The 20,529-nt window shown below is 43.8% G+C and overlaps 1 protein-coding gene across 1 annotated transcript in view; it reads right to left on the bottom strand.

The window, feature by feature from the left end:
- Positions 1-20,309, bottom strand: part of PRKD1 (protein kinase D1) — a 200,013-nt gene extending 179,704 nt beyond the window's left edge. The window contains exon 1 of the mRNA XM_015407677.1: positions 19,619-20,309. Within this exon, the coding sequence (XP_015263163.1) occupies positions 19,619-19,795 (177 nt within the window). The 5' untranslated portion in view covers positions 19,796-20,309. The remainder of the gene's footprint in view (positions 1-19,618) is intronic.
- Between the last annotated feature and the right edge of the window lie 220 nt (positions 20,310-20,529).

Genomic DNA, 20,529 nt, shown 5'->3' with positions numbered 1-20,529 from the left:
GCATTAAAAGATCAAACAGAAGTTCCATTCAGTTACGTATGCCAGTATGCTGTACTGTGGATCTAAATTAAGAAAGACCTTTTTCTTTTATTTGACTTCAGTCCAATTCTGTAATTCATTTTGACACATGTAAATATATTGCACATTTCCTTAACTGTAAACATCAAACCAAACATTCACACACAGTAAAAACCTTTTACCAATTTGCATTTCATTTGATGTCATTTCTCACCTGCATAACATACATCAACACACTGTAAAAATCAAACAGATCTCAACCATGAATAACTTGTGCACTAATTCAAATTACTGCCAAGTTTTGAAACTGCTATCCACTATCCAGTCACAACAGCAAATTCAGAATCACAAAGCTGGAAGGATCTAAAGCCATGGACTTCAGCTCTTCACTTCAACACAGGGCTACATATGCATTTCTCCCCCGCGCACAGAGGGCTTTTTATCTGGGGGAACCGCAGAAACAGAGTTCCAGAACCTCTTCAACAAAATTCTTTTAAAATTGTTTTAAAAGTACATGAGTTTTCTAGATACAGATTGAAAACTTCGTTTCCCTCGAGAGTTCCAGCACCTTAAAAAAAAAAAAAAGCCCTGCACACATATGTACACTCCACCCAGACAATCAAGTTAATTATGTGCCAAAAGCAAAAAGCATGGACATCAAAATCAGGGTACGCAGAGCAAATGGTTCCATATGGCTCAAGCATGTGTGCCAAATGCTCCCTGCTGTCAGCATTCAAATTCCCAACTGTGGGGAACCAAAATAGAAGCAGCAGCCTGTCCCCAAACATGTGAACATTTGACACAGTGGTGAGCACAGAGAAGCCAGAAACATCCTTACATTCCACTACTGGGCACTGATTTGTCCATGTAACCAGCCAAAAGGTGGACCTCCAATCAGAGGCACATAGAACATTTGTGGCTTGCAGAAATCATAGTCTGAATTAAGCAGGACTATATTACAGTACATAAAATGAACTCCAAGCTACTTTCTTACATATGTGTCTTGCTGTTCTTAAGGGTTACAGCCTGATCAAGATCAAGGGAAGGAAAGAAAAAAAATACAAATATGAAATTATATTACTTTGTGTACCTTGTTCTGGTTTCTCAAATCATCTGCAAATCAAAGTCAGGAAAGGGGACGGGAGCCTGCAGAGTAAGACACACGGTGAGTCAGGCTACCTCATCTCTCTTTGAACAGATCTATGCACAGATGATGGGATAGCTGTCTCTCAGCCCAAGCTTTGCATCTATTCTTGGCTGCTGCTAGCACCTCCTCTTCCTCTTGCAAAGACAAACACAGTTGCTGCCTCTTGGGCTAAGAGACAACAGCCCATCACCACCACACCAAAGCTGACTGTGTAGGAGTAGATTTGTCTAGCTGAACTCTAGAAAAAGAGGAGGCTCTCTTAGACCTACTCCCCTCTTGCCTGAGTTTGATTTATCTATTTGGACTTGTGTGAGCCTGGTTACACATAATTTAATTTATATTTTTATAGTCCGCCTTTCTCATAGGGACTTAAGACAGATTACACATAGTGAGTCAGTACAATTAACAAAATGGGACATTCAATAACCAATACATTAAGATTTTAGGAGTCTGGGATCACCAGAAAGAATCGAAGCACAGAATATTCACATGACACATTAAGCAGTTCAGAAGGTACATAAATTGGATCCTGCTTACAACAAGCTATACACAGCAGTATAGACCACAGTCCCTAATAATTTATCCAAGCATGTTTGTAAAACCATTTTGTGCAGTGCAACACTATTACCTACAAAGAAAAGCCTTCTTGAATACTTCAGTTTTGCATAATTTGCAGAAAACCAGGAGAGTGGATCCTTTCCAGACCTCCGGATCCCTTATAGTGAGCTACAGGTGGTCCAAAGCACATACGTATCTCCATTACAGCTGGTTATGATTTCTCACAAGAGGCAAGAAAGGCACTGACTTTGCCCTGTATTACCTGGCTTTCTTGTAGGCCCGTTTAAGTGCCAGTGAATTTCTTACACAAAAACTCTCAGAGATGGGGTTGGGTCTTTATACAGATCTGGGGGCCCCGACTTACATCGCAAGAACTAATTTTTTCCTGTGACTTGCTAGACTTTGGCCAAGTTAATTGAGGTAGTAAAAGCAGTGGTGGCAAGACAATAGCATCAGCAGAGGCTTTTCCACACATTCAGCTTACTTCTGATTTTCATGACAGTTGATCCATAAGCACTGGAATCAGTTTGGGCACAGTTCTTCAACACATCTGCTCTCCTGCATTTTCACAGTTGTGGTGTAAGCTTATTTTCTTCTGCACCTGCCTTAAATAATCAGTTTTTCAAGGGAGGGAGCTGTCATCATCAGTGGCATCACAGCACACACCCCCTTTAATTTTTTATGCATGTTTATATCAATATCATGGCTGCATTTTTTTAAAAGGGCACTAAAATATTGACATAGCGATAGATTGTTGTAATGATAGATCCAGTGACCTCTCTGAATTCCCAGATTTTTTTTAAGTAAATCTCTATTCCCCTTCCCTCGCAGAGATTTTCCTTTTATCTCCATGAGGGAAGAAGCTAGAGACTTTTAAAAAATAAAGCTGGGGATTCACAGAACCTGCTAAGCCTATCATTACAACAGGGGAAGGAGGAGGAGGAGAGTTGGATTTATACTCCCTTCACTTGGAGTCTCAGCGTGGCTTACAACTGCCTTCCTTTCCTCTCCTCACAACAGACACCCTGTGAGGTGGGTGGGGCTGAGAGCTCTGAAAGAACTGCTCCTGAGAGAATAGCTCTGAGAGAATTTAGGGGATGCATTCTAAGAAAATTAGGGGATGAACCAAAGCAGTACATGGCTAAAACCAATGGGGGGAAAACCATGCAGAAAAGCCCCATGATTCAGCCATGACAATAGAATGAAGTGTTGATGCTGTAAGTGGATCCTATAGCAAATTAAAACATTTTGTCTATGTGGCTGAAATGTTGAAGTAACAGCACACAGCCTGATTCTTAGTACCTGACTTTATCTTTTGGCAAAAGAGAGCTCTCCCTTTAAAATGGATTTGATAATGTATGCCACACAACACAGCTTAATTTCTAAGTGAGAGCTGAGACTCAGCTTTGTCTGGAAACATGTTCTTGTCTAGCACAGGAAAACTACCCTTCTAGCCATGCATGTGTAGATATTTATGTCTTAGTGTGGACAGGTACTAACTGTACTCTTTCTATTCTTAGTAGTATACAAGTCCCACTGTGAGGAATGGAAGGAGAATAAAAAGTACAGCTCCATCCATTCCAAAAGTCACAAATAGCCACTGCTGCTCTTCCTCCAAAGAGTTCAAGTTAGTATACATGGTCCATTTTGTCCTCACAATAATTCTGAGGTGCACTAATTTGAAACATACTGCCTTGCCCAGAACTACTCAGAACAAAGTTTGTGTCCAGTGGCACCTTTAAGACCAACAAAATTTTATTCAAGGTATAAGCTTTTATGTGCATGCACACTTCTTCAGATACATTGAAATGTAAGTTACCAGTCCATTTCAATGTATCTGAAGAATTGTGCATGCAAACGAAAGCTCATAACTTCATTAAAATGTTGTTGGTCTTAAAGGTGCCACTAGACTCAAACTTGGTTAAGCTGCTTCAGAACAACACTGCTACCTACCAGAACTACTGGAGAGCCAGTTTGGTGTAGTAGTTAGGAGCATAGACTCTAATATAGGAGAACTGGATTTGATACCCCACTTCTCCACATGCAGCTGCTGGTGTGACCTTGGGTCAGTTACAAGTTATTTCAGAGCTGTTTTCTCATGAGCAGTTCTCAAGAGAGTTCTCTCAGCCCCACCTACCTTACAGGGTGTCTGCTGTGGGGAGGGAAAGGGAAAGGAGATTGTAAACCGCTCTGAAACTCCTTCGGGTAGTAAAGGGCAGGGTATAAATCCAATCTCTTCTTCTTCTACTCAGTAAGATTCACAAACAATTAGGGACCTGAAACTCAGTGTTTTGCATCCAAGCTACAGCACTCCAGCTAAAGTAAACCATTTCCTGTATGGTTGTGAGGAAGTAAGTCATTCAAATCAGTGGAGCTTGCTTAGGAGTAAACATACTTAGGATGAAATTATAATGTTACATCTGGCCATGAAATGTGGATTATCAGTACAGAAGGATGTAGGTAATTTAGGTCTGCTAATTGAGGATAGGCTGTTCCTTCCTAGATGCTTTTGATGATCTTCTGTTTCAACTTTAATTATTTTCCAAGATGTCAGAAGATGCTTGCAATTCCTAATCAGGTTAACCCTGTAATCACTGCTTGTAATGTGGTATAAAATGTAAATATGAGAAAGTTTAACACTTCCCTGTGTCAACAATACAACATTTTCTTTAAAGAGACAGGAGGTTTAAGTTGCATCATGTCTAATGTCTCAGAGCTGTTCTCTGAAGGGCAGTTCTCAAGAGAGCTCTCTCAGCCTCACCTACCTCACAGGGAGTCTGTTGTGGGGAAGGGAAAGGAGTTTGCATGCCACTCTGAGATTCCTTCGGGTAGTGAAGCACGGAGTATAAATCCAATCTCTTTTCTTCTTCTAAGCAGACTGGATGGCCACTAGAAGCACATTACCTCTGGCTATAGCATTCGCACACATTTACAATGCCCTAAAAACCACTTCGCAAAGGGAGTCAGTGATCTGTAGCACAAGCTGCCCCTTGCAGAGGGCACAGACAAAGCGCTGCATGTTCAGGGATTTGGAGTGATGGCCAATCCTGTTTTGACACTGAGAATTGATGCAACGAACGTGAAATTAAGAAAACTTCGTAGCACGCTGGAAGACAGGAGGGCCTGGCATGATGTGGTCCATGGGGTCGTGAAGAGTTGGACTTGACTGTGCGACTGAACAACAAAACATTATGACACCTATATAGAGACAGACCATATTTTTCATGCAACTATAGAAATCTACAAAAGGAACCTGTGCACTTCCCCTTCCTCACATGTTAAGTCATACAGCTTACTCACTTCTTTCTTTGCACAAACGTTTGTATACATGGGATAGGCCTGGACAGAGAGAAGTCTTTCATTGTCCCACTTCTGAGCCACTGTCCACTCCCCCACACAAAGCCATCATCAGAACATCTTTATTTCTTGCACCCACTTACTTAGATGCCTTGTGACATAAGCATACTTTTCAGTTGTTGTTCAGTTGCACAGTCGATTCCGACTCTTCATGACCACATGGAATCCATCAAGCCAGGCCCACCTGTCTTCCACCGTCGTCCAGAGTTTGCTCAATTTCATGTTCGTTGCATCAATAACACTGTCTAACCACCTTATCCTTTGTCGTCCCTTTCTTCTTTGACCTTCAATCTTTCCCACAATCATGGTCTTCTCCAGTGAGTGCTCCCTTCTCATTTGGTGGCCAAAGTATTTGAGCTTCAGCTTCAGTATCTGGCCTTCCAGGGAACAGTCAGGGTTGATTTCTTTTAGGATTGACTGATTTGATCTCCTTGCAGTCCAGGGGACTCTCAAGAGTCTTCTCCAGCACCATAATTCTAAAGCATCTCAGCCTTCCTTATGGTCCAACTCTCACAGCAAACATTACTACTGGGAACACCATTGCTTTGACTATATGGACTTTTGTTGGCAGGGTGATGTCTCTACTTTTTATTATGCTGTCAAGGTTTGCCATCGCTTTCCTCCCAAGGAGCAGGTGTCTTTTAATTTCATGGCTACAGTCAACATCTGCAGTGATCCTGGATCCCAGGAACGTGAAATCTATAACTGCTTCCACAACTTCTTCTATTTGCCAAGAAGTGATAGGGCCGGATGCCATGATCTTAGGTTTTTTATGTTGCATTTCAAGCCAACCTTTGCGCTCTCCTCTTTGACCCTCAGCAAGAGGCTCTTGAGGTCCTCTTCACTTTCTGCCATTAGAGTGGTATCGTCTGCATATCTGAGGTTGTTGATGTTTTTCCCAGCAATCTTAATTCCGGCTGGTATTTTGCATGATGTAATCTGCATATAAATTAAATAAGCAAGGGGACAATATACATCCTTGTCGTACTCCTTTTCCTATGCTAAACCAATCAGTTGTTCCATATCTAGTTATGTCACTTCTTGACCCTTATACAGGTTTCTCAAGAGACATGTGAGGTGGTCTGGTACTCCCATCTCTTTAAGGACTTGCCATAGTTTGTTGTGATCCACACAATCAAAGGCTTTAGCGTAAAGCAAAAGTAGTACTCTCTTTTCTTCTGGTACTCTCTTGCTTTCTCCATAATCCAGCGAATGTTGGCAATTTGATCTCTAGGTCCTCTGCCTCGTCAAAAACCAGCTTGTACTTCTGACAGTTCTCTATCCACGTACTGCTGAAGCTTAGGTTGTAGGATCTTGAGCATGACCTTACTAGCATGTAAAATGAGTGCAATTGTGTGATAGTTTGAACATTCCTTGGCATTGCCTTTCATTGCGTTTGGAATGTATACTGACCTTTTCGAATCCTGTGGCAACTGTTGTGTTTTCCAGATTTGCTGGCAAATTGAGTGCAGCACTTTAACAGCATCATCTTTTAAGACTTTAAATAGCTCAGCTGGGGTATTATTTATTTTTTCCACCATGTAACTGTTGCTTCTTTACCCTCATACAGGTTTCTCAGGAGATATGTGAGGTAGTCTGGTACTCCCATCTCTTTAAGGACTTGCCACAGTTTGTTGTGATCCACACAATCAAAGGCTTTAGCATCATCAATGAAGCAGAAGATATGTTTTTCTGGTACTCCCTTGCTTTCTCCATAATCCAGGAAATGTTGGCAATTTGATGTCTCATTCCTCTACCTCTTCGAAACCCAGCTTGTACTTCTACCAGTTCTCTGTCCATGTACTGCTGCTAGCTTGTAGGATCTTGAGCATAACTTCGCTAGCGTGTGAAATGAGTGTAATTGTGCGACAGTTTGGACATTCCCTGGCATTGCCCTTCTTTGGAATTGGAATTTAAACTGACCTTTTCCAATCCTGTGGCCACTGTTGCGTTTTCCAAATTTGCTGGCATATGGAGTACAGCACTAAGAGTATCGTCTTTTAGGACTTTGAATAGCTCAGCTGGAATACCATCACCTCCACTAGCTTTGTTGTAAGTCTTCCTAAGGCCCATTGGACTTCGCACTCCAGGATGTCTGGCTCACGGTCAGTGATCATGGTTGTCAAGGACATTGAGGTGCTTCTTGTATAGTTCTTCTGTGTATTCTTGCCATCTTTTCCTAATCTCTTCTGCTTCTGTTAGGTCCCTACCGTTTTTGTCCTTTATCATGGCCAGCTTTGTCCGGAACGTTCCCTTGATTTCTCCAATTTTCTTGGAGAGATCTCTAGTCCTTCCCATTCTATTGTTTTCCTCTATTACTTTGCATTGTTCATTCAATTGGGTAAATCTTTCCTTTTCACCTTTGCCTTTTGCTTTCCTTTTTTTCCTCTGTTATTTGTAAAGCCTCATCAGACAGCCACTTTGCTTTCTTGCATTTCTGTTTCTTTGGGATGGTGCTGATTGTTACCTCCTGTACAATGTCATGAACCTCCATCCATAGTTCTTCAGGCACTCTGTCTATCAAATCTAGTCCCTTAAACCTATTCTTCACCTCCACTGTATATTCATCAGGAATGTGGTCTAGGTCAAACCTGAACAGCCTAGTGATTCTCCCAACTTTCTTCAGTTTAAGCCTGAATTTTGCAATGAGTAGCTCATGATCTGAGCCACAGTCAGCTCCAGGTCTTGCTTTTACTGACTATATAGAGCTTCTGCATCTTTCACCGCAAATGACATAATCAATCTGACTTCGGTTTTGCCCATCTGGTGATGTCCATGTGTAGAGTCACCTCTTAGGTTATTGGAAGAGGGTGTTTGCTATGACCAGAATGTTCTCTTGACAAAACTCTGTTAGCCTTTGTCCGGCTTCATTTTGTTCTCCAAGGTCAAACTTGTCCATTATTCCAGTTATCTTTTAACTTCCTACTTTAGCATTCCAGTCCCCTATGATAAGAACATCTTTTTTTTTTTTTGGTGTTAGTTCTAAGTGGTGTTGTAGGTCTTCATAGAACCGGTCCATTTCAGCCTCCTCTGCTTCAGTGGTTGGGGCGTAGACTTGGATTACTGTTATGTTGAATGGTTTACCTTGGATTAAATGAAAGCACTGCCTTGGATTAGGTGAATACTGTATGCTACCGTACTGGCTATTTTAAGATCCTACAGGAAGTACCAACCAGCAAGTCCAAACCCATTCCCAAAGTCTACTTGAACAGCAAACAATGTCAAATTCATACAAGTGTGATGTATACAACTTCACAAATACAGAAACAAGTCTGCAATTCTAGGAGGAAGAAGCACATAAATAAGGGTGAAACCCGGTATCAGACCTGGTCTACACAAGCAGCAAACTGAAGTGGTAATGAGTGGCAGAGTCCTGAAATGGAGATCCAGTTTATTTTATTCCATGGTACAAGTAAGGAGTGATTACATTTTTAATACTTTCCTATGAAAAGTCTCCCTGCAAGTATAGTAGTAGCACAGTCCTCTCCCCAAAATGTGCTAGGTGAGATTTTAAAGGAGTTTTTACATGGATGAAGCATGTAAAACCTGGCAGTCTCCTCACCCGTCTACTCTATCAAATTAGTATTCTACAAACTTATTCTTCTGCATGTTCAGCCTGAGATCACAGAGGGTTGAAATTAAATGTGGTTATAGTAGATAACTATAAGATTGAGGAGCTGTGGTGGCTCAAGTGGTTAAGACACTGAACTGCAGGCTGTGGAAGGTCAGTAGTTCAGCAGTTCGAGACCCGGGTGCCGCATGATGGAGTGAGCTCCCATCTCTAGCTCCAGCTCCTGCCAACCTAGCAGTTCGAAAGCAAGAAATTGCAAGTAGATAAATAGGTACCACTTCGGTGGGAAGGAAACAGCGTTCCGTGCACCTTGCCATTTAGTCATGCCGGCCACATGATCACGGAAACATCTTCGGACAGCGCTGGCTCTTCAGCTTTGAAACGGAGATGAGCACCGCAACCCTAGAGTCGGATTTGACTGGCTTTCGAGCAAGGGAACCTTTACCTTTACTTATAGTAGATAAAGCATTATGAGATTATCTTATGCCTCCTCTCATACATTCCATAGCATTAACTAAGATTCACTAAAACACCCCTCTGTACAATACCAGGCAGGTGCCAACCTATATAGCAAGAAGATGCAGAGTCTTTCTCAATAGCTGTTTGTTTAACACTTCTTTTTCTATGACGGATACCTAAACATTTTCCAAAAGAACTTTTCAGATAGTGGTCGTGGTTAAATGGAAAATGGGAGGGATGTCTGGTAATTCCCCAAGTCATCAGAACAAAACACAATCTAATTTAATTAAAATACTAAAACCACTACTATAAAATATGAGCACTGCCTAGCTAATTCCCATATTTCTTCATGCAAAATGAATTCCACAGCATCACCAGCCTCTTAAAAACACAGAAAAGAAAAAAAATGTTGGCGGTGTACTACTTTCTCCATGAAAGTGACACATATAAGTTTGTGTGTGTGTGTGTGTGTAGTGTGAATGGCTCAGTACCGCTTTTCCAAGGAAAAGCAGTTTGGCTTTGGGAGGAAACAAGATTCACAGGAAAGACCCACTCATAAATATATGCAGGGTTAAATGGGAGGGAATTGTATTTTACAGACATTTGTTTACTTTTTATATTCTGTAACTGTAGAGAGGTCTCCTACATAAAATAGTCATTCCTCCCCTCCCTGCAAAGCAAATGACTTTGTGCCTTTGGCATTCATACTTGGCACAGGTTGTTATAATAATTGTGGTAACCTGTTCATAACAATAGTTGCTGAGTAAAGCTAATAAACTGCCCATAGATAAGCAGTTTAAAACATAGGGGGGCTGGCCTTCCCCTGGTCCTTTCCAATTTTGCACCTAGCGATGAAATCCCTATAAAAAAACCATAAAGCCTCCATCTGAAATCACTGCTGACTCGTAAACTTCAATACGTTTGTTTGTATAAAGTTGTAGCAATGCTTATTGGTTACTAAGCATGTTAACACACACCTAAAATATTACTAAGCAAAATATTTTGGAACAGTATTAGTTTCAGCTCTGTAGTGAGGGATTTTTTGGGTAGGGGGCCTTGGGCGGGCCCACCAGCTCATTAAATCAAAGGCTCCAGGGCAAGGGGGGTCTGCTTGGCACGCACCCACACAGCACCCACTAGAGCCTTCCTCTGAGGTGAGCCAGAATCCCAATGTTAATAGACTGAACAGCGTTGCACACTAAGGCTCCTCAGAGATCTAGGAACATTGCCGCGTTTAAAAAAAAAAAAAGGAGAGTGGGAATCAAGCTTCTTCCCTCACTCCTTCCCTGAGCCAACAATCTTTTGTGAAGCCCGGTGCAGAAAATCCAACAGGAGGAGCTAACTGCTGCAGTGGCTGCAATCCGACCAATGTGTGTGTGACTTGGTCAGCCACCGGTTGCAGCTGGATCCTAAAGAGACTCAGTTCATCGTAGATGAGCTCAAAAAGGGAGATGCTGGCTCATATTCATTAGGTGATCAATCAGGGGGTGAGGGGGCCAGGGGGAGGGAGGGGGAGCTGAGGATTGGGGGCGGGGTCCACAAAAACTGCAGGGGGGCGGGCCCCATGGGCCCCGCAATAGCTACGGGTTTGATTAGTTTTGAAAAAGATATGCTATTGCACTCAAATTTGACTCAGTCAGACATGGATTGAATACAGACTTTGGATGGTTATCTCATGACCAGAAGTAACTGCCTTTTATTCCATTCAGATTCATCACTAAAAGGAAGGAGTCACACCCAGCCTGGATTGTGCATTCTACCTTTCTCATGACTTTTGGAACTGTTTTGCATTTACATGGCACTTTCTGCATCCTCTCCCCCCTCCCCTTACCACCTATATATCTCTGGCCAGTTTCTTCATACCCTCCATGCATCTGACGAAGAGAGTTGTGTTTCTCAAAAGCTTTTACTATTTTGCAGCAACAGACTAACACGGCTAACTCCTCTGGATCTTTTGCACTCAAATAACTCTAAATAAAGATGTACACATGGGAGAGTGCACAGAGAGAACTTTTTCTCCCTCTTCCAAAATACTAGAACTCAAGGCCATCCAATATAGTTGATGGGCAGTAGATGCAGGATGAACAGAAGGAAAAACATCTTTATACGAATGGAAGGTGGAATTTGCCGCCAGAGGATTTAGTGATAGCCACAGGCATACAAGGCTTTAAAAGGGGATTAGACAAAATCCTGGAGGATACATCTTTCAGTGACTACTAGCCATGGTGACTAAAGGGAACGTACACTTTCAGAGACAGTACAACCTCTGAATCCCAGTGCCAGGAGGCAACATGAAAGGAAGACCTCGACTATGCTGTCTGTAATGTATTGAAACGTTTACATGAATCACCTCATAGGACTCCCATGTTAAGCTTCGAGCCAAACCAGGGCTCCACTGAACGAACTCCCTATTGGTCGCTCTGCAACAGCGACCAATCAGAACTGTGCCTTGTCCCTGCGAGGGAAAGACTTCCATTGGCTCTTAAACTAGCAATCTCATTGGTTGTTATTTGTAAATAGGCGTGGCTACATTAGCCCGGTTATGTTTAAAAGGAGCATAGCTCCCACTGTTTGCTGTTCTGGTTTCTTACTGAGTTGAGTGCTTGTTCGTTACTTCCAATAAAGCTGAATCACTTGCTGAATCACTCTAAGAGTCCTTTGTTAGTGCGATCTAACAATGGGCGACGAGGATGGGATTTTAGAGCAGGTAGGCAGCCCTGCGGACATCCACACTTCGGACTCGGAAGAAAGCGGGCAAAGCACAGCAGCCGATATGTTTAAAAGGAGCATAGCTCCCACTGTTTGCTGTTCTGGTTTCTTACTGAGTTGAGTGCTTGTTCGTTACTTCCAATAAAGCTGAATCACTTGCTGAATCACTCTAAGAGTCCTTTGTTAGTGCGATCTAACACTGTCGGTCTTTCAGAGTAACTGGCTGGCCACTGTGTGAAACAGGATGCTGATAGACGAATGGTCTGATAATGCAGGATGCTTCTTACGTAGGGATATGAATGCATTTTGAACTACTCTGACTACATTAAGTTATTAATTATCAAAGGCATAAAATCATCATATTGCTGATTTTATAGGTCCCAACCTAAATTTGAAAATAAAGATTCTGTAACCATATTCAGCATATTCTTGTTTCATCTAGAACGTTCCAAAAAATATTCTTGTACAGTCGGTCACCATAGGCCTTTTTCATAATTGGCGGATAGTAAGAAAAGATATTAGCTGCATTACAAAAAATGATTTGTAAAAGTTAACCATATCTACTCATTGTTTACAGCACCGCTGAATTCAGCAGCCTTATAACTAGATAGTTCAGGCTGTTGATGGAGCAGATTCAATTACCCTCATTATGCACAGAGGTCAGCTGCCAATTCCCCAGGCTGAAATTCAGCACCAGCCCTTTTGAAAGACTCCTGCCTACCCTCACATCTTTTTTGTCCTTTGTAGCCTGGGACCTGACGCACTTATCATCACAGCCATTTGCGCCAAGCTCATTTTGTCCCCCAAGACAAAGTGCTTCATAAGCAGCAAAAAGCTTGCTGAGCACGTTGCAGGTGTCAGAACAAGAGAACGTGCTGTTTACCTTGCCTTCTCCCTACTCCTATCATTTTACCTCACAGAAGCAGAAAATTGTAGCCCATTCTTCCTTTCCATGACACTAGCAACTCTGCATGCCAAAGAGATGATCTAAAAGCACTGACAAAAAAAAGGAAACTGATACACAGCAAAGAATCAGAGGAGTACAGCAAACTGTTCACTGGATGGCAAGTCCAAGCCCAGAATTTAGAAGTATAGCATCATCCTTGGATGTTATGCAGCATTTTTAAAGTTGCTGGTCTGTCATACCTACAAAAACCCCGCTCCGGGGGGAGGGTGTGTCCATTGGTTCTGAAAAATAATGCAGCAACAAAATGCTTTTATTTATTAGTAATAGAACTGACAAACAATTTCCATCAAAGAACTGTACCAATCCTTTAATGTACATTATTATTATATAGACATAAAAGCATTACTGATGTAGCCATAATTTTATTCATTTTCTCCCTTGGAAGAATGCAACAGTATGAACCATGCACATAGTTTCAAATGGGAGATTTAGATTTGATCTCAGGGTTCATTTTTGTGTTGTACAAAGGAAAGAAAGTCTTCCACTACTAATGCAGCATCTCTGACTATGACTTTGGGACTTTGAAAGGAAACTGTAATGTATTGAAATGATTACATGAAGCACCTCATAGGACTCCCATGTTAAGCTTCAAGCCAGACCAGGGCTCCTCTGAGCGAACTTCCTATTGGTCGCTTCGTAACAGCGACCAATCAGAACGATACCATTCCCGAGGAGGGAAAGACTCCCATTGGTCTTTATCCTAGCAATCTCATTGGTTGTTATTTGTAAATAGGCGTGGCTACATTAGCCCGGTTATGTTTAAAAGGAGCATAAGCTCCCACTGTTTTCTGTTCTGGTTTCTTACTGAGTTAGTGCTTGTTCGTTACTTCCAATAAAGCTGAATCACTTGCTGAATCACTGTACGAGTCCTTTGTTAGCGCGATCTAACAGAAACATTCCACTTAAGATGGTGAAAAAGGTAATATGTTAGTTAAGCAACTGTGGGACCAGTCCTAAAGTCTACTTACAGGTAAGTCCCATGTTATCCAATGGGGCTTACTTCCAGAAAGTGTCCTTAGGACTGGCAGCCTGTGCAAGTTCAACAACAGGGCAAGAAAGCCAGGGCTGGAAATTCTGTTTCTCCCGACACTGAATAATTGTATAATGCCAGATGACTTAGCTTTAACCTGAAAAGCATTAAAAGGCAAAAGCAGTCATGGAATTTGAAAGCCAGCAAAGGGGATGTATATTACTGAATTTTTCATTTGATTTGATTTATTAGCTTTCTATCCCGCCCTTCCGGCCAAAGCCGGCTCAGGGCGGCTTACATAGAACACCTAAAAAATGTACAATACACATAAAATAGATTAGGAACAACATATAACAATTAAACAGTGCTAAAACCATAAATATAATAAAGTGCTAGTATCAATAATTTCATAGTTACACAGTGGTAGTTGTGACGCAGTTCACAGTCAGCCCTCTAGTCTTCTTAGGTCATCCTAGGCGGCTGGCTCAGGCTACACTTAAAGATCCCGGCGGGAACAGGGCTCTCCAATCCAAGCTGTCAGTTGTTAGTGGTGGGGGTGGCTCCAAAAGCCTGGTGACAGAGCTCCGTTTTTACAGGCCCCTTGGAACTGCAAAAGGTCCTGCAGGGCCCTGATCTCTTCTGGGAGCTCATTCCACCAGAATGGACCCACCACGAAGAAAGCCCTGGTTGTTACTAGCCTGGCCTCCTTAAGACTCGGAAGGGCCAGCCAGTTCTGAACCCCTGATCACAGTGCTCTCTGGGGTATATGTGGGGAAAGGCAGTCCCTCAGGAATATAGGTCCCTGGCCATAAAGGGCTTTAAAGGAAAGAACCAAGAACCAGCACCTTGAAACAAATCTGGTATGCTATAGGCAGCCAGTGCAATGCCTTTAGCACAGGCTGGATGTGCTCCCGAATAGGGAGTCCCATCAATAGCCTGGCCACAGCATTTTGCACCAGCTGCAGCTTCCAGATTTGAGACAAGGGCATTAGAGTAGAGGGCATTATAGTAATCCAATCTCAAGGTGAGTACCGCTAGTCAAAACTTGTGGATGTGTGCCCCGTGTATGAAGTCCTGGCTGTAGGTTTGCTCACCTAGAAAAACAGAGAGGCAGAGAAGTACATAGACAAGACTTTCAGGGACCTGCTGAGGTACCCGAATTCCATAACTAACACTCCTCCACATTCACAGAGAAAGAGGAACTCAGATAGGAGGATATTATACTGAAGAGAGAATGCAATGATGGACATTAGTTTATTCGGTTTTAAAAGGGAAGACAAATTCAGGGAGGATAGGTCCAGCCATGCTGATTAAATGGAACTTCAATGTGCAAAGGCAGTAACCACCTGACTACTGTACTGAGGGGGGCAACTTTAAGGGAAGGCTTTGCCCATGCTCTGTTTGTGAGCCTTTTTGGGAGCATTTAGCAGACCATTGTGTGAAACTGGATGCTGGACTAGAGAGTTCATTGGTCTTACCCAGTGTGGCTGCTCTTATTTTCTTATCAGTTAGCCACATAATAACAAAAATTAAGTCCTCTACATACTGGCAAAACTACTACACATAGCTGTCTCAGTACAAATTTCATTACTGATATATGTGGGGCCACGTAAAGTTCCCTACCTCTCTCAAAATTACCCCATTCCACAGTCTATGCCTGGGAAAAGGGAACTACGTCTGACTACCTCTACACACTGTGCCTTTGACCACCTGAGCTGACATCACTGTGCCAAGGAATGACCTAATAACAAGATGCCTACACATTTCTCTCTCCTTCTTACCCTATCAAGCCAAATCTTTGCAAGCGGAAAGGAAAAGAGCAATTAATACATGCAAATCACAAATTTGTGCTTCCTGCCATGTGCTCTCCATGGCCTAGGCCACTTGGGGAGGGGGGGGGGAACAGAACATTTGCCTAAAGTAGTTCTTTTACACACCATCTACTGTTAGACCAAAATTCCAGAACTATTTACAATAGCGAGTCCATCCTTTCCACCATTTTCCTTGATTTAAAAAATACTGCAGCACCTTGGAGATTTTCTGATCATCTTTGACACACAATAGATATGTATTCCCATTAATGATGAGGAATCAAGACAAATATCCTTAAAGCAGCACTTGGAAGTGGCCAGCGTATGTGCAGCATGTAGTCTGGCTGTGTGATGATTCTGTTACCATTTTGAGCTTTGATGTTCCAATTCTTACTCAGCCACAAGTCATTGGGGGTCCACCAGCATTTATCTAATAGGATGAAAAGCTAAAACACCACTCTGAAATCCTTGATGGCACCCAGTGTAACCGATAAATAAACAGGAATTAAACATTCTAATTTAGGTCTGTACTATATTTTCAAGGTGGAATTACTTATTTCAAAGTGCATTCAAGCTAGAATGGTTCACTACAGAAAACTGCACAAGAATCTATCAATAGTTGTATAACACTTCCTGGTTTTCTCAGGCAAAAAGTGTACTTCATTCAAGAGGTACAACCCACAGAAATGAGAAAATACAAGGTTGACAGTCCCTTTGTCTGCAGACCAGACTTACTTTTGACACTGTGACTATCTCTTGTTAGAGTGGTAAAAGTGATGGCTGCTTGTAGGAGACACTGCAGAAATCCAAGAACGTGTTACAGTGATCAGTTGAAGCAAAGTTAGAAGTTTAAACTTTTTCATGTTTTCTTATGTGAGGGGAAAGGAAACACTTTGGAAAATAAAATAAGTGACCTGAAAATGATTTCTGAACTGGAAGAGGATAAGTAAACTTTTAATTAATTTATAGTCTGCCTTGAGTCTCTGTGAAAAAGGTAGACGAAAGTAAATTAACAGCACAATTATCTCTTTATTAAAGATGGGGATGAGACAGAGAAATCATATGCTCATATTGAGAGAGAAGAAATTAAATAAGAAAAGAATGGTTTACAACCACCCTGTAATGAAGACCTTTTCCATACACTCTAGTTACTCCTGGTTTTTTTAGGGTTGATCCATAAGCATTGGAAACAGTTTGGGCAGGGTTCCTCCTCACATCTGCCTACCCTGTGCATTTTTCTGGTTGCATAGTTCATTTATTTTGTCCTACATATGGCTTAAATAATGTGGATTTTCAAGGGAGGGTGAGGTCATCAGCGGTGGCATCAGAGCACTATCCTTATTTTTTTTAAAGCCACAAAGTAGCAATACATCACTGTAGTGTTGTAGATAGTTTAAGGAGGTTCTCTATGTTCCCAGCTTTCATTAAAAACAAAAGGTCTCTAGCCCCTTACCTAGCGGAGATATCCCTTTTCCCTTATATCTCCACAAAAGGCACTACTTATTTTTTTTTAATGAAAACTGGGAATTCAGAGAGCCTGCTTAAACTATCACTATACTACTGCAGTGATATATCAATATTTTAGGGCATTAAAAAAAAACTGAAATCACTCAACTTCAGTGGGAGAGAGGGCGTGATTTAACAATGATGACAGTCCAATCATTGGAAAGTGGGCTGGAGGTGGGTAGGACAAAGAAAACTGATGGAAATGTTATACGCTTGGAAAAAGCTGACTCAAAATCAAGCTTCCAGAAAAAATAATCAAAGTGGTCTCAAAAGAGCCAGAAAAAAGACGGGGGGGGGGGGGGTGAAGGGGAAACTAAACGCAGAAAAATACATGCAGAAATCAGAGGATAAACCAAAGCAATATGAGGCCAAAACTGACAAAAAAAGCCCATGTGGAAAAGAGCACAGACTCTAATGGAATCTCCATATTGCAGGAGGACTGATTTAGGACTACTCTGTAAAAGGTAAAGGTAAAGGTTCCCCTGCTCGAAAGCCAGTCGAATCCGACTCTAGGCTCATCTCCATTCAAAGCCAAAGAGCCAGCGCTGTCCGAAGATGTTTCCGTGGTCATGTGGCCGGCATGACTAAACACCAAGGTGCACGGAACACTGTTACCTTCCCACTGAAGTGGTACCTATTTATCTCCTTGCAATTTCTTGCTTTCGAACTGCTAGGTTGGCAGGAGCTGGAACTAGAGACGGGAGCTCACTCCATCATGTGGCACCCGGGTCTCGAACTGCTGAACTACCGACCTTCCATAGCCTGCAGTTCAGCGTCTTAACCACTTGAGCCACCGCAGCTCCACTGGAACCTTTGGCCATGCACAAATTGCAACCTTGCACCAGTGTATACATCTTGCTAATTTCATCTGCTACTTTTTCCCAGCATCTGCTTCACAATCTCTTCTACCCCAAGCTTCATTTGATCTTTTTTGGATATCATACCAACTATGTAGTGATGTGCATGTATACAAATTCATCATTTATTAGGGGAAATATTAAAACTGCAAATCTACAATTCAACAAGAAGGGAGAGCAACCATCTGAGGTTAATACCAAATTCTTAAGAAACAAGTTGAAATTGAATGAATGTGAGACTGCTGGCCTGGATGCTTTCCGGAAACTGATGTATTGTGACCTGAACTTTCTTAGTCAACACTGAACTTCATCAGTTATTTCCCAAACTGTTTGAAGCCTGAACAAAAAAAAACTGAAAGCTAATAGCAAGCCAGTTAATCTCCACACTTTATAAGAGAGATGTGCTTCCAGCATGACCTTCCAAGTCTTGAAATAAGCACCATAACTTTCAAAAGGGAATAGCCTGAAGACACACAATGCTCTTTATTGTTCTACTGCTTGAAGTAACAGGGTCTCCTCCTAGGCAAAATCAGATATTTAAATGTGTGTAAATAATTACAGAAACTACTGCATAGATGTCATGTTAGTCTCGATTCTCTAGTATGCATTCACTACACACTAACAGATCTGTATCTACCATACAAACAACACAGTATTCACTAGGAGAATGTCAATAATTGGTCATCCATCAAGGAGATGGGAGGGAATGAGTAGGAAAGTGGGGGAGACTGCTGTAAAATGGGGCACAAGAGTTAAAAAAAGCATTTAAAATCATGACAAATATTTATATACCACTTTCCCATCACACACTCAAAGTGGACATAACTTTATGGACGCTTCACTTTGTGGATATACAGAATCTGCAGCGGGAAGTGTAAAGAAGCTCCTAGATACTGGGTGCACAGCAATCTGTAGCCCTTTGCTGAAACCGTTTGTTCCTAGTGGCCATTTCAGCTGCTTCTCTCCCGTAACAACCCAGCGAGAGGCTTCAGTTTGCAAGGACAGAACGAGCATCCAGTGTCTCCCAGGCAGGCCCAGCGTCGACGGCTTTGGATTGCCTGGCCAGAGCTCAGTCGACAAAAGCGTGCCGACTTGTTTTGCTTTCTGGCTTGCAAAGTGGAAACTTTTCTTTCCCAGCGGGTTCTGCGGGGCCGAGTTATTATTTTGACAGCTGCTGGTTAACCCCCAGCACCAGGATGCCTTTCCAGCCTCCCCAAGTCTCTCTCTCTAAAACAACGAGAGGGAAGAGGGGGAGGGGCGCCTCCCCGACCGGGCGAACTTTTTCCGCGCGTGGCAGTCGCATCCATGCAAACACTCAACTAGTCCAGCTAGCGATGGAAAGCGAGAGACAGGAGGCAGAGAAGGAACAAGGCGCGAGTGAGAGAGCCAGGCAGAGAAGCTGAAAGGGAAAGACAAAGAGGCTGATCCACGTCGACGGGTGGGGATCGAAAAAAGTGCATGCTCCCTCCCACACACACAAACATACACAGTGAATTCGGGAAAGGCCGGAGTGGCTCACTTCGGGCACCGAGAACTGCGGCGCTGCCAGCACGGAGCCCAGCTCCTCCTCCCCGGCAGCTACACCGACGCCTCAGCGCGGGTCAAAACTTCTGCACATGCTCAGAGGGCCCGTCGCCTCCACTTAGGCCTGGAAAGAGGCGCCGGCTTCCCCTAGCCCGCCCGCTTACCTTTTGGTCGACGATGGAGCAAGCCATTTCCCGGACATGGGCCAGGCTGAACTCTCCTGACGAGTCGGGCAGCAAGAGCACCGGCTCACGGCTGAGCCCGATCTGGAGGTGGAAGGAGATGCCGCCGCTGCCCGGCTGAGAGGGACTGGGCGGCCGGATGATCGGCGGGGCGCTCATCGACAACTTCCCGCGGGACAACAAGGGGCAGGCGGGGAGAGAGCGAGAGAGAGAGCGAGAATCAGGCTTTTGCCAGAGCAGCAGCAGGACGAGCCCGCCGAGCTGGTCGCTGCCCCGTCCCCCCTTCCCCTCGGCTGCAAACGGGGGGGCAGGGAGGACGCCTCGGAGAGAGCGAGAGAGAGGCCGGGCGAGCGGGGGGCGGCGGCGAGGGGATAGCTGTGGCGCTGCAGCTTCGGCTGCTGGCGGGGCGGACTGAAGGCGGCGGCGGCGGCCCCTGGGCGGTCAAGCGCGCTCAGAGGGGGGCAGGGAGGGAGAGGAAGGGCGGGAAAGGAGCCACAGGCGCCAGAGCCGCCACCCGGCCGCCTCGAGAGCAGCAGCTCCGCCGGCGGTGCCCCAGTGGCGGGGCAGGCGGGCGTTCCCTCAGCCAGGTAGCTGGAGGCTGGCTCGCCCTTGGCCGCGCTTCTTCCTCGCCGGCTGCGCGAGAGCCCCCCGGCGCGATGGCTTGGCTTGGGAGGCAGCCCTGCCGCCTGCCTGCCTGCCTGCTGAGTAAACATGCCGTGGATTGGGCTTCAGGCGGAACGAGTCATCTCTCTGGCTGGCTGGCACCCAAGCCCGGAGCCAAGAGTTTCCGTGGCCCAGAGCACGCATCTGGAGTAGCGGCTTGTGTCCGGTTGCCAACTCTCCTCCCCCCCCCCCCCCCCCGCCTTTGACTTTCTGGGGCTCTGGTGCCTGCA

The sequence above is a fragment of the Gekko japonicus genome, unplaced genomic scaffold, assembly GCF_001447785.1.
Source record: "Gekko japonicus isolate JY-2015 unplaced genomic scaffold, Gekko_japonicus_V1.1 scaffold1565, whole genome shotgun sequence".
Lineage (NCBI taxonomy): Eukaryota > Metazoa > Chordata > Lepidosauria > Squamata > Gekkonidae > Gekko > Gekko japonicus.
This window is presented reverse-complemented; position numbering and strand designations above follow the sequence as displayed.